Raw genomic sequence first — 14015 nt, forward strand, 5'->3', positions numbered from 1 at the left:
ACCTCTCTAATAGCAGACAACTTGCCATTTCTACAGGCCGGTTATACTTCACAAAACAGCCCACAAACTAACCTCGGACTTAGCAAAAACTAAATATTTGTCATTTCTACAGTAAGGTTATACTTTGCAGGGCCCCGGTCTCCCCAGAAATGTTTAAGGGAGAGGCACTTCCTAGATGCTGATTGCTGATGTCGCAAAAAAAAAAAATCTGTCAATTTTCATGAAAATGCTTACTCTAGATTTTAACATTTTTGGGAGAGGTGCTGGGATTTTGGGTAGAGGTGGAGCACCCTTGCTTCATTGCTTGGGGAGAGCCCTCCTTAACTGGAACTGAATCCAGTAAATAGATCTGGTCTTGACAAGATTTATCAACTAAACACTGTTCGCAACAAGGACAGGCTACAGAAACATAAAAACTATCTTACAGAAGATTGCTACGTTGTGACTTCCACACAGGAATTACATTGTACAAATCACTGTAATCACTGATCAATTTTAGTACCTACACTGCTATTACAGAAAACGATCAATAAAAAAACAGAAGAACGTGTAAATTTCACAATCTTTCGGTGGCTAAAAGGCAGGGACATACAGTGTCCAAAACACCACTGTTTGGCTGGTAAAAAAAACACACTTTTACAAAAAACAGAGCCCGTTAAAAACACTTAAAAAGACATCAAATCTATGCCAAAGTAAAATCCTAAACCTTTGCTTGGAGAGTAAAATTTACAAATAATTTGATAGAAATAACATTACTGTACACCAGTATACATAACAGCATAACAAGAATTTTACAATGACACAAAATACTGATGCTATGTAGAGGTCCTGTTACAACAGTCAAACTTGTGAATTCCTATTATAAATAGAAACACAATTCTGGACGGTTTCTGCTTGATTCATTGATTCCCTTTGCCGAGATTCACAATCCCAACTGAGAGTCTGTCTGCTGTCATTTGGCCGTTGTTCTTGTTCACCTCCAGTCTTTTGACTTGCAAACATTTTTAATGAGTTTCTGCAAAAGGGCAAAACTGTCCCGGGAACAATGACAAGATTTACAGAAAAGCCTCTCCAACAACTGAGTGGGATTTCTGCCGGCTTGGAGAGGACAATCCGCTGATCTTCTTGTTCACGAACATCTTTTGTAGTGATAATACGGGAGGGGGAGTCTGGCTGTGGCGAAGCTCACTCAGCTCCAAATCACAAAACATGGATCCCGCCTGCATTAGCTCTGTCTGCAGGATGCAGGAAATTTGTGTGAATTTTACATCCGCTTCATAACAAATGGATTTCAGACATCCTTTTCAGAACATAAGACATTAAGAAACAAACTGTTTTAAAATTAAACCTAGAACGCTGCCTAGTAGTACTAACTGCCAACTTCCTGACCATCTGATGAGAAAACAATTTTACCACTAAAATTAAAGAACCCACATATTATAGAAGAAGTGGGTAAATTCGTCTCCCACTGCCTCAAAAGAAGTTGTAGGATGTTGCATAATGTTAGACGTAGTCTCTTATATTATTGTATTTTCTTATTACTACATGCTGTTTCTACCTGCAATTAGCCCTCGGGCATGTATTTGCAAAAATCTTTCTTATAGAAATGGTTTGTGCACAACAAAGAAATGGTGAGTTTGTACACAATATAGAAATGGTAAATCTCTGTACACAACTACCGAGTTTTTAACTACTAGTATGCAACCAAAGATTTTTCTCTGCTGACCTAATCAAATGGAACTCTAGTATTTACAAACATTCAACACTTCATGTTGTGACTTGACTTGATCCGTATTCACGGGAAAACTATTCACCATTTTTCTTCCAGCGGGGCACAATGGTGTTGTTTATGGCCGTCCTTTTGTCCGTGACGTTTCTAATGGATTTTAATGTTGCTGAGAACTGCTGTATCCGCAGAGACGGCCCGTCCCGGGGGCTTTCCGCGCCATTCCCGCCATTGTTTACGCCCTTCTCAATAATTAAAGCCCGGGTAACGCACGATCTCACTCCCAGCACGATCTCACAGTCACATGGCAGCACACAGGCAGCGCTGTTCTAGCGTTTTGGTAGCCTCCACAGCAGGCCAAAAACTGGGGGGTTTGGGGGTCCTTTCTGATTGCATATTGGCAACATAGCCAGCCTGGTTGAATTACCCCCGTTTTTTTGACAACTGGGCTAATCAGAAAACAGCCGAAGACCACCAAACCAAATCCCCAGTTCTATAAGCCTGCTACGGAGGCTAACACACAGCGCTGTTCAGGTGTGCGTGTGATTTTGTGAGTTTTCCCAGATTGGGAAGCGGTGCTGCGTGATTTGGTGAGTTTTCCTAATCTCCAAGCAGATCCCTTTCGGTGGCAAAAAAACAGTATAAAATAGACCAGGCAGTATCCATTTGCCTGAGAAGGTCGCCGGCCACCGACGGGTTGGTGGCCTAGCGACAAAAAAATAACCCGGCCACATATAAAAAGCTAACGATCATTCCCCCACACCCTCTGCTTGTAGAGTAGATTTTTCCCAGATCGGGACGTGGAGGTGACTACTGATGCATGTTTGTGTTGCTGACAACTCGTGTTGGTTTTTACCACAGTAAAAACTGGTCTCACGGCAGTATATACTAGTAACCGCCAACAGCCGCCAAACAGACACTTCAGCGCCCATCAGAGCTACAGGAACCAACACTCCTCACTTCATCAACCCCGCCGCTATTGTGGGCCGCGTGGGATGTTTGACCTTCTTCTGAAGAAAGCAAACACTTGAGCCGTTACAAACCCACGATAGAGCGCCTCCTACAACTTACTAGCCTCCAACAGGCCTTTCTGCGGGAATACGGATCGTAGATTTCCGCAAAAAAAAAGAGTAAAATTGGGCCAAGGGAGTCCGGCCGCGGGGAGGTAGTTTCTTCTAGTTTCTTTCCCTCCAAACTGCGCGGCCTGTCAAACCTACAAGGCGGCCAAACTCCCCTATAGCCGGGGTAGTTAGTCCTGTACAGCTGTAGAGACTAGCCTCCTTACTACAACCCGAACCCTCGCCGTGGGGCCGCATTCTTAACGCTACTGCCCCACTTCCTTTGGCGGGGAGTCTTACCCAAAACACGCCGGCAGAATGTCGGAATCCTATCCTGTAACTATCCAAGCCAGCCGCCCTCATAACAAACACACCCCACACGGCTTTTTCTCACACACAAGACCAGAGACCGGCAGTTTCTCTTCAGGCTGTGGATCGGACCCCCTGGTGCTAATCGGGCTAACGTTTTGGTGGGAAGACGGGGGAACAAACTTGCACCAAACTGCGAACTTGTCGGCAACATTCTCTCTAGTAGTACATACAACACGACAGGCAAACCCTTCCCTGCTACAGCCACGCTTCCTTGCCCCCGAGCTGCATTCAGCCATTTCCCTCATGTACACACTAAACAGATATAAGCCAATTACAACAACAGAAGGGAAAATTCTTTCTCTCTTCTCGGTAGCTTTTCAGACCTGTGATTTTGCTTGACCCGTTCACATAATCAGTTTAAATCATGTAGTGAGAGAATTTTAGTGTAGTAAAGACGGAAACTTGGTAAGAATCACGCACTTACCGAGCGGAATACGCCTCTCAAGTCATACTGACTGCCGGGTTCGGTTTCTCAGGGTTCTTGTTTTAAGAATGTACGCAGGTTCTAGAGTTACGTGTCTGTAAGGGGTTGGGACCAGAGGGGTCAGTTTTGATACTGTGTTTCTGTACGACAGGCCGCCCGAGTTTCTGTTTCTCTCTCGTGGGGCCGGCAAATCAATTTGTGATTGTTGTTCCTGCACTTGTGGGTTTCTATTGAAGCGGCACGTTCTGCCAACAACTTACCACCCGGCCCGGCGGCGGCTTTCCCTGGACTGCCGGTTATACACAGCGGAGAAAATCAGACCTCTGGTCTGTGCAGGCGGCTGGGAGTTTTGATACTGCGTTTTCTAGAATTTTAAGTTTAACTCGTTCTTTTGTCGACCATCCTACAAGTATTACAACCAGCTGCCCAGTGAAATTTGTGCAGGCAAAAGAACGAGTTAAAAATTCTACAAAACGCAGTATCAAAACTCCCACCCGCCCGGAGACTAGCAGAAAACGGGGCTGTAGTTTTTTTTTTCAGAGTTTGGAACGACCCTGAAGTGCCAGAATCGCCAAAATGTACTCTCTACCGGACCAACTCCCCCGGCATGTTATCTCTCTATTTGGCCAGTTTCTACTCTTTCCAGTCGCCTCCCGAAGCCTGGTAGAGGCTATGGCTGTCCCCTGGCTACACAGAAAATGTGGGTCTCTTTTTTTCTCTCACGAAAGCGGCAGAGTTTGGAGCGGGCCTATCTGACCAACTCCCTCGGCATGCTATCTCTTTACTTGGCCAGTTTCTAGTTCAATTTCTACTATTTCCAGCCGCCTCCCGAAGCCTGGTACTGGTAGCGGCTATGCCTTTCCCCTGGCTACACAGTGGAGAAAATGTGGGCCCTTTTTTTCCCTCTCACGAAAGCGGCGGAGTTTGTTGCTGCCCTAGCTGGCGTGCCAGAATCGGGCCGGCCGAGAGCGCCATCATCAATAATAAATGCCGGTAAAAGTACCGGGCTGCCGCCTGGGACATGTAATAATGAATCACGATGGCGGCAGAAGCTCCGCTCCATAAAGGTATTTCATGCGGCTGTCGGCTCCCGGCCCAGATGAGTTTGTCAGCCCGCTGTGACAAGTCTCATATGCGGGGAGGCCTCGCCGCCACGACCCCGTAAATATGATATAATTTCATATCCAGTCGGACGGGTGAAGCGAAGTGTGCGAACGGACGGGCCCGCATGGACGTAGCCTTCGTAGGCTTATAGAACTGGGGGTTTGCTGGTCTTCGGCTGTTTTCTGATTAGCCCAGTTCAACCAGGCCGGCTATGCTGTCTACTAGTATATGCAATCAGAAAATAGCACACAAAAAATCCTGAAGACCCCCAAACCAGCAGTTATTGGCGTGCTGTGGAGGCTACAAGGACGTGGAACAACACAACACGCCAGCCCAGCGCACCTCTCCTGTTCCACGCATTAACAATTAACGAAAACTGCTCCGTCCGGGCGTTTTTCCCCGCCGAAATTGTGTGTCAGCTTCGCCTGCTCCCCTGCCCTCGTGTTACTGCCTATAAATTAGCCATGAGTCGGGAGATTACGCTGCAACAAATGTTCTACAGAGGCCGTTTTTTACTCTCCACATTCCATCTAGGTGGCTCTGTGAGCGGGGGTACAAAAATTAACCGTGTTCTGATAATTCTATATTATCTACGGAAATAACCGCGAGTTTGCTTGTAAAACAGGGTTTAAAAATTCGTTTGTAGCGTTTAGGTGTTTGGAGAAGGGGGAAGTTTTCTTTTCCAGCCCGTATATCTGTCTGTTTGGGCCGCCGTGGGAAACATGAGACGGCCGCTTCTGTCATCCCCGGCCCGACCCCCACTTCCTAGCAGGAATGCCTGTCGTGCCTGGGTCTCAGGCGCTTTGCTTTAGCTTCAGTGGAGCAGAGCTAACCTGCAGGATCGGACTTCACTTCGGCACAGGGAACCAGGGACTGTGAAAGTGGGTTCTGACAAGGCGACTGAAATGGACTAGAAATCCAACACAAGCACACACAAACACAGAAGCAACCGTAAATTATATCTGTTTAGAGAAAAGCGTTTTCTACATACATGACTTGAAATGTAAATTCTGGAACAAAAATACTTCGGGGAGAGGTCCTCCCTAATCGGTTTATGAATAAATGACCAAATTTTCATGAAAATACTAAGAGAAAGCCATAAATTTGAATATCTGGGGAGAGGTGCTAGGATTTTAGGGAGAGGAGGAGCTTGCTTCATGATTTGCTTGGGTAAAGCCCTGATTTTCCTACACAAGTCTCCTAATTACTAAGCTAAAGCTAAACCCCGGGAGTTTTTGTTGTAGTTGTTGAGTGGCCAGACGTGAGGAAGATGTACGTGTTAAGTGGATGATGAGATTATGATAAATAATAGATATTGTACCTGCACAATTCCAGTCGGTAACACTATCTGTTCAGCATCAGAGGAAAGACAGACACACAGAACAGACTCAACCGTCACATCTGTTCCGAGGGAAGCAAAATTTCGTACACGACTCTATCTCCTAATTATAAACCCTGTCCGTTTGTGGTACTTGTAGACGTATGTGATAATATGATAAATACTAGACCCCGTACTTGCAATTGTACAATCCCCGTCCGTAGAGGAAAAGACACACAGACCTATTATATAAACCGTCACATCCGTTCAGAGGAAAGCAAAAATTTCCTACATAACTCTCCTAATTACTAAGCTAAACCCTACACGTTTGTGGTAGTACTTGGAGGAGTGGGATGTATGTATGTGATTATAAGTAATATATCCCGTACCTGTAAAATTCTAGTCCGCAGAGGAAAGACCCAACACAGACCCAACCGTAACATCTGTTGAGGAAAGCAAAATTTTCCTTCGTTTCTCCTAATTAAACTAAACCCTAACTTGGCCTAAAGCGTTTGTTGTACTTGGGAGGAGTGGGATGTAAGTGTTAAGAAGAGAAGATGTGGTTATGATAAGTAATATATGCCGTACCTGTACCACTCCAGTCCGTTGTCGTATTTCCTATCGAAGAAGTGGACCTCTGGTCCCACGGCGCGGATGTCGGGGTGCAGCCGCAGGTACTCCAGTAGCGCGCGGGTGCCTCCCTTCTTCACTCCGATTATGATAACCTGGGGAAGTTTCCGTGTGGCGTTCAGGCTGTTGGAGGACAAGAGAGGGTTCAGAGTGGCGTCTGTCGTTCCCGAGGATCTGTCGGCGTCCTCGTCTCGGTACCCGAACGCGAGCGGGTTGTGCGGGTTGGTCTGCCGGACGCGGTGCCGCGGCCTCGCCGGGCCCGTACCGTCCCTCCGCAGCGGCCCGGCGTTGGCCGGTAACTCGTCGCGCACGTCGATGTTATAGTTGGCGTCCACGTAGCGCGCCTGCTGCAGGTGCATGCGGTACTGCCGACGCCCCGACAGGAACGTCTCCGAGATCTCCTCGTCCCACACGGACCGGACCATGTTCCTGCCGCGGCCCCACTCCGCCGCCAGGAAGCCCGGGTCGTCCCGCCTCCGCCCGCCCGGCTGCTGGCAACACTCCCGGTAGCTGATCAGCACGCAGACCAGCACGGACAGCAGGCAGGCGATCAGCAGCAGCTTCCTGGGCCAGCGTTTGTTGCACAGATCCAGCATGTTCCCGGCCGGCTACAGTCGCCAGGCCACAACTCTCTCTCCGCCCGGGCGCAACACTAACCACTTCTGCTCCACTTTGGAATTAGCTCTCGCCGTGCGGACGGACTTCACACTCACACGTCCTGCGGGTACAGCCTGCCCGGCTGGTTTTCCCCTCAACAACTTAGCTCCACTCCAGGCGGGTATGGTCTGCTGACGGCCGCCGCGAATTTTAGGTGGAATCCATCTGAAAACGAGCAGAAATCCGTGAGCACTTGAGCACAGGGGAAAAACTTGCGGCGTTAGTTAGAGAATGACTGAACAACACACAAACACGCTCGTCCACTCGCTCGCCACATTCACAACTCTTCTCACGTGATCCAAAGCAGCGACGCCATTGGTCAGAAAATAATTAGACACATCCATTATTTCCCAGGGGTGTGCTGAACGCAAAATCTAATGAAGGGGAACCAACATTCAATCTCACATAATACAATAATTCGGCCTCACTCCCGAATTAAAACACTTTCTCGCGTACGGAAAACCGATCGTCGGCGGGTCTCGGGACAAAATAATTGTCCAGATTAATTTTTACTGGACGAAATTAGAAAATTGGCCGGTGCAATCATGTCAGCAGGGGTTGGAGAGATTTGTGGACAATGGCTGATTCTCAGGGGGCTTTCAGAACGAGATAATGTCACGAAAATCGGTGATTTGACGAAGCGGCGCGCTATTACAAGTCGCCGGGCCGCTTGAGCTAAAGTGGGCGGTGATTAAAAACCATACAAGGGCCCGTTGGGTTTGAATGGAAAGGGCGAATTATCAGATTCCTGGTTTTATTTGCATTTTTGTTTTCGGCTCGTGTCGGATTGGGAAGGAAAATACCCCGAGGCAGAAAGAGCCGGTCCCAGTGCGCTGGGAGAGAAGTGGGGTACTAGTTAGCCTCTACCAGGCTTCGGGAGGCGGCTGTAGCCTCTATCAGGTTTCGGGAGGCGGCTGTAGCCTCTAGCAGGCTTCAGGAGGCGGCTGGAAAGAGTAGAAATCGGCCAAATAGACAGATAACATACCAGGGGAGTTTGGTCGGTTGGAGAGAACAGTTTGCCGCTCCCGAAACCTGTGTGTAGTCGCAACGGTATAAAAGTAATCCCCTCATTTCGGGTGCGGCAAACTGTTCTCTCCAGGCTGTTCTCTCCAGGCGAGCAAACTCCCCCGGCATGTTATCTCCCTATTTGGCCGATTTCTGCTCTTTCCAGCCGCCTCCCGAAGCCTGGTAGAGAGGCAAAGTAGGGTACTAGTACACTGTACAGTAGTCTCCACCAGGCTTCTTTTGCAGGCTGAATAAATCGTAGAAATCGGCCTAAAAAAGGGTAGAGAAGGTAGCCGGCCAGAGAAGCCTCGCCAATTTTAGGACGATTTCTACGATTTATTCAGCCTGCAAAAGAAGTCGGGCGGAGGCTAGGGTACTACTAGTACAGTATCTCAACTGCCACGCGTAGAGCGGCCACAGAACCATCTGAACACACAGCGGGAACCATTCGCGCACTTGACGCGGGGAGAAGCGCCACTCCCGGCGCTGAAGGACCCTCGGCACAAAGCCCGCAGCACTTACCGTCAGCTCGTGAAGGAACCGGCAAGAATAACAGAACTGCGGAACACAGGCGGGAGGGGAAACCTGAGATGCACGAGTTGGTTCTGCCTGCCGGATTTCGGGATCCGGTCTGGCCAACAGGTCACGGACTGCTGTAGTCTCCAACAGGCTCATTTGCAGGCTGAAGAAGTAGTAATCTCCAAGCAGATCTTGCAAACTGGACCCTCTATACACGGCCAACTCCCCTGGCTAGCTACATTCTTTTGAGGCCAATTTCTTCTCCAAGCAGGTCTTTTGGTGGGGGTAAGACAGTATCAAATTGGCCAGACTTCGGTGGGGAAATGGTTACAGACTGGCCGATTTGATACTGTCTTACCCCCACCAAAAGATCTACTTGGAGATAAAGTAGTAGATCGGCCTCAAATGAATGTAGCTGGCCAGGGGAGATTGTCCAGTTTGCAGGCTAAATAATAATTTGCAATCAACTTTATGATAATAAGTAGTAGAAATCGACCTAAAAAGAACGTAGCTGGCCAGGGGAGTTGGCCGGTCAGTTTGCCTGCAAAGGAGTCTGTTGGAGACTAGGCTTGTTGTGCGAACTGTGCACGCCATCTAAAGGAGTCTGTTCTAGGCTAGGCTTGTTGTGCGAACTGTTGAGAACTCTGGCACAAAAACACGGCGTCTCGCCTTTCCCGGGTTAAAAGGACCGGACACCTGATCTGGCTCTAATTGCTCGGCGCGCTGTTGGCAGAGGAAAGTGGTTCTTAGCCTCCCGTGCAGGCTCCGGGGCGGGTGGCGATTTTGATACAGCGTTTTGAAGAGTTTTTAACGCGCTGTTTTTAATAGCCGGCCATCCTACAACCAGCCTGCTCTTTGGGCGGAATGGAACCTGGTTCTAGGATGGCCGGCTATTAAAATAACGCGTTAAAAACTCTTCAAAACGCTGAATATCAAAGTTATTTGATCACATCTAGCGTCAGTTCACAGCAAACCAGTCAGAACTGCCCTGATGAAGATGACAGACGGTCATCGAAACGTCGGCTCGTAAAAAATAAATGGTTGTGATGAAAGAACTTTGCTACTCATTCGTTTACCAACCTGATGAAATTATTTACGGATCTTCAGAACGCTGTATCAAAACTGCCACCCGCCCCGGAGCCTGCACAGGAGGCTAAGCAGCCCTGTTCACGGTCGGTGGGGATCCTGCAGACTGAGGAAAATGGTTGTGTTCACGTAGCCTCTACCAGGCTTCGGGAGGCGGCTGGGAAGAGTAAAAATCGGCCAGATAGAGAGAGAGATAACATGCCGGGGGAGTTTGTCTGCTGGGAGAGAACATTTTGCCGCACACGCCTCACATGTTATCTCTCTCTATTTGCCCGCTTTCTACTCTTCCCAGCCACCTCCCGAAGTCTGGTAGAGGCTAGTGTTCACGGTCGGCAGGGATCCTGTGGACTGACGGACACGTTCTGACGGGCGAGCAGAGCGGCACAGACCGTGCAGGGATTGATTTCATACCGGCCCGCTGAGCCGCGACAGCCTGACATTACGCGCAGAAAGGAGAAGACCTCCATTGTTCCCTGGTTTTAGATTTTTACATAGAAAAGAAAAATTCACATCCCTCATGAAACTCGATAATTCTCGTATTATAAACTCCATCTGTTCTTACATTTACAACTGTCTTAAGAAGCGAGAAGAAGCAGAACCTGTACATATGTAGTTTTACTATAGTATAGATATCTTTTAGTCTACCATCGCTATTTGCAGTGACCTGTACTTAGTTCGCAATGAGCAAAAATGTACAATAAAGGTCTTTCATTCATTCATTCATTGTACATTTTTGTCCCACAGGCCATACACACAACTGTTACGTGTATAAATACTGTAATCTAGTCTTTTCAACTTCCTCTTTCTTCTTAGTAATTGTATAAATGTATGAGGCTGTGTGAGTGGTTGGATTTGGTTTATAACGGAAGTTACGGGGAGAAAGCAGCGGCAGGACTTCGCACTTTGACGTGACACTCTGACTGACCGGCCCTTACCTGGCGGTGTACAGGCTGTACGGACAGGGCGCCGCCTAGCGGCGGGTGTGTGTTCTGCAAATCGCCACCAGCTGTGCTTTTAGCCTCTACCAGGCGCCGCGGATCGCTGGAAAAAATAGTAGAAATTGGCCAAAATAAAGGGAACGGTATACCAGGGGAGTTAGCCGGCCAGCGAGGGTACATTTTGCGACCCACGGATGCGGCAAAATGTAGTCTCTAGCGGACCTACTCTCTGCCCTCTATTTGGCTGATTTCTACGCATTCAGCCGCGTCCCGAAGCCTGTTCGAGGCTAGCGCTCTGTGGGAAGTATACTATGTGGACAGTGATACTGCTGTAAGCGCGATTCTCGGACAGATAAAGTCCCGGGGTCCTGACAGGAGAAAACATCACAGCCTCCTCCCGACCCCGACACACGCTAGCCTCCGTAGCAGGCTTATAGAACTGGGGGTTTGGTGGTCTTCGGCTGTTTTCTGATTAGCCTCCGTAGCAGGCTTATAGAACTGGGGGTTTGGTGGTCTTCGGCTGTTTTCTGATTAGCCTCCGTAGCAGGCTTATAGAACTGTGGGTTTGGTGGTCTTCGGCTGTTTTCTGATTAGCCCAGTTCTAAACGGGGTAATTCAACCAGGCCGGCTATGTTGTCTATATGCAATCAGAAGATAGCACATAAAAGTTCCCGAAGACCCCAAAACCCCAGTTTTTGGCATGCTATGGAGGCTACGCCTGGTTCTCATTGCCCATACAGACGCATTCCCGGCCTACATTCCCGCCTTGCCTCCAGCCTGGGGTACATTTATTACAGACTAGACAGGTGAGAGAATAGTTAAACCTTTCTTGTTGCCGCAAAACATATATTCTGTACGTAGGATGACGTTATTCATAGTAATCTCCAAGCAGATCATACGGTGGCAAGGCAGTATCTACTAGTATTACCCCTCCTCTGGCCAATGGATACTGCCTTGCCACCGTATGATCTGCTTGGAGATTGATTCATACACGTATTTAGCTTAAATCAAATCAAATTTTAAATCCAATTTTTTTAGCCTAGTTAAGTAGTAGTACTATTATTTAGCTTTGATAGATCTTAAGTTAAACTTCAGCACCGAAATTCCCTGGTCCCTGCGGACCTTACAGGTGTTGTCGGACCGTCTGTGTCGGTCCTGCCGCTTCATACTGGCCATATGGAACTACCCCCATTAGTGTGATTACTGACATACATTAGCCGGTATTTTCATCAGTGTCATCAAATTTGAAGTGTGCTAAGCCCAAACGGTTTTCATTTATTCAATCCAGAACAAATAGATAAAAAATAAGTCTCCATAGAATTCCATAAACTTTCTCAAAAGTCGCGCGTCCAAACAGTTCAAGATAAAGTTTATTGTGACCGCTGTGAAGATCGCTAGCCTCCACCAGGCCTTTCTGCGGGAACACGGATCGTAGAATTCGGCAAAAAAGAGAGTAAATTGGCCAAGGGAGTCCGGCCGCGGGGAGGTACTAGTAGTTTCGTTCCCTCCGAAGCAGCCAGTCAAACCTACAAGGCGGCCAAACTCCCCTGGCAAATATTATTCTAGATATAGCCAGCGTAGTTAGTCTGGTAGAGACTAGAAGAGCGAGCACGTCCTTCGGTGACAGATACTAGTAATGCACGAACACATGATCACATCATCACAGTGTGGGTCACAGAGAAACATTTCCTGCGAGTTTGAACTCTCCAAGCAGAGGTTGTGGGGAATGATCGTTACCTTTTTATATATGGCCGTTTTTTTTGTCCTGATCCCCACCGTCGGTGGCTAATGGAGCTTCTCTGGCTGATGGATACTGCCTGGCCAATTTGATACTGTCTTTTTGCCACTGAGAGGGATCTGCTTGGAGATTAGTGAGTTTGAACGCTGTGAAGACGGGTCCTACTGTGTAATCTTTCCAGGATAGTGGTTGTATCTTTTGTATAACAAACACTGAAGAATGCAGGAATACATCCCAGCAGTGTTGGTCCCAGAGAGAGGTACTAGTACTCAGATATCTTTTGTACTATAACAAACAGGAATGCATCATCCCAGTGAGGGTCAGATAGAGAACCGACTCCCCACCGGCCCCACACAATTAGGACGCAAACACGTTGTTTAGAACAGACGCGGGTGTTGGGAGGGGGGTCGTGGCGGCAGGCAGGGGGGCGGCGACACCGGGCCAGCGTCCCGGGGCCCGGACAAAAGCCGGGCGCCGATTCGCACCCTAAACCACGGCGGGACGGGTGTCGGGTAGCCGCGGGCTGGCCGTCTGTCGGCCGCGGGTGAAAGACGCGGTGCAGCCGGCCGGTGTCGGGTAGCGGCCCGGTGGGTGTCGGGTAGCGGGCCGGTGGGTGTCGGGTAGTGGCCCAAAGAGTGTCGGGTTAGCCTCTACCAGGCTTCGGGAGGCGGCTGAAAATAGTAGTGAGATCTGCCAAATGGCAGATAACATGCCAGTGGAGTTTGGCTGCTGGAGAGAACAGTTTTTGAGCGGCAAACTCTCTGGAGGACCAACTCCCCTGGCATGCTTATCTCTCTATATGTCCGACTTCTACTCTTTTCAAGCCGCCTCCCGAAGCCTGGTAGAGGCTAGTGTCAGGTGGCTGCCCGGTGGGTGTCAGGTAGCCTCCGCAGGGCCTTACTACGGGAATTCATACATGTATTTAGCTTTGTTCCATCTTTTTAGTTGTAGAATACCATACAAAGGTCCCTGTGCTTTTGGTGAGTCAATAACTTATAAGAACCATACGACACTGCGAACCTGGGACAGACGTTTTACTCTCCAAGCAGAGGTTGTGGGGGAATGATCGTTACGTTTTTAAATTTTTTTTGTCGCTACCCCCAACGTCGGTGGCCGGCCACCTTCTCTGGCTAATGGATACTGCCTGGCCAATTCGATACTGTCTTTTTGCCACCGAGAGGGATCTGCTTGGAGATTAGTGTCGGGTAGCGGTCCGCCGGGTGTCGGGTAGCGGGCGGGCGGGCAGAGATGGACGGTGTCGCCGCGGGAGGACCATTCAGCGCTCCGGTCGGAACTGGCGCGGAAAGGACCCGGCAGGGGAGGTCGGGTTACAGCAGGGTCTGGGAGGGCTGAATGCTAGCCTCTACCAGGCTTGAGGAGGTGGCTGGAAAGAGTAGAAATCGGCCAAAATAGAGAGATAAGCATGCTAAGGGAGTTTGT

General features: G+C 48.8%; 1 protein-coding gene across 2 annotated transcripts in view; it reads right to left on the reverse strand.

Moving 5' to 3' along the window:
* Positions 1-14015, reverse strand: part of LOC109462764 (heparan sulfate glucosamine 3-O-sulfotransferase 6-like) — a 36023-nt gene that overhangs the window by 16075 nt on the left and 5933 nt on the right. The window contains exon 2 of one of the 2 annotated variants that reach the window (XM_019759353.1): positions 6591-7454. In XM_019759353.1, the coding sequence (XP_019614912.1) occupies positions 6591-7228 (638 nt within the window). In that variant the 5' untranslated portion in view covers positions 7229-7454. Of the gene's footprint in view, positions 1-6590; positions 7579-14015 lie in introns of those variants that run through there. The other variant, XM_019759351.1, reaches the window with a different exon arrangement.

This window comes from Branchiostoma belcheri, unplaced genomic scaffold (assembly GCF_001625305.1).
Source record: "Branchiostoma belcheri isolate BF01 breed outbred unplaced genomic scaffold, Haploidv18h27 scaffold12, whole genome shotgun sequence".
Lineage (NCBI taxonomy): Eukaryota > Metazoa > Chordata > Leptocardii > Amphioxiformes > Branchiostomatidae > Branchiostoma > Branchiostoma belcheri.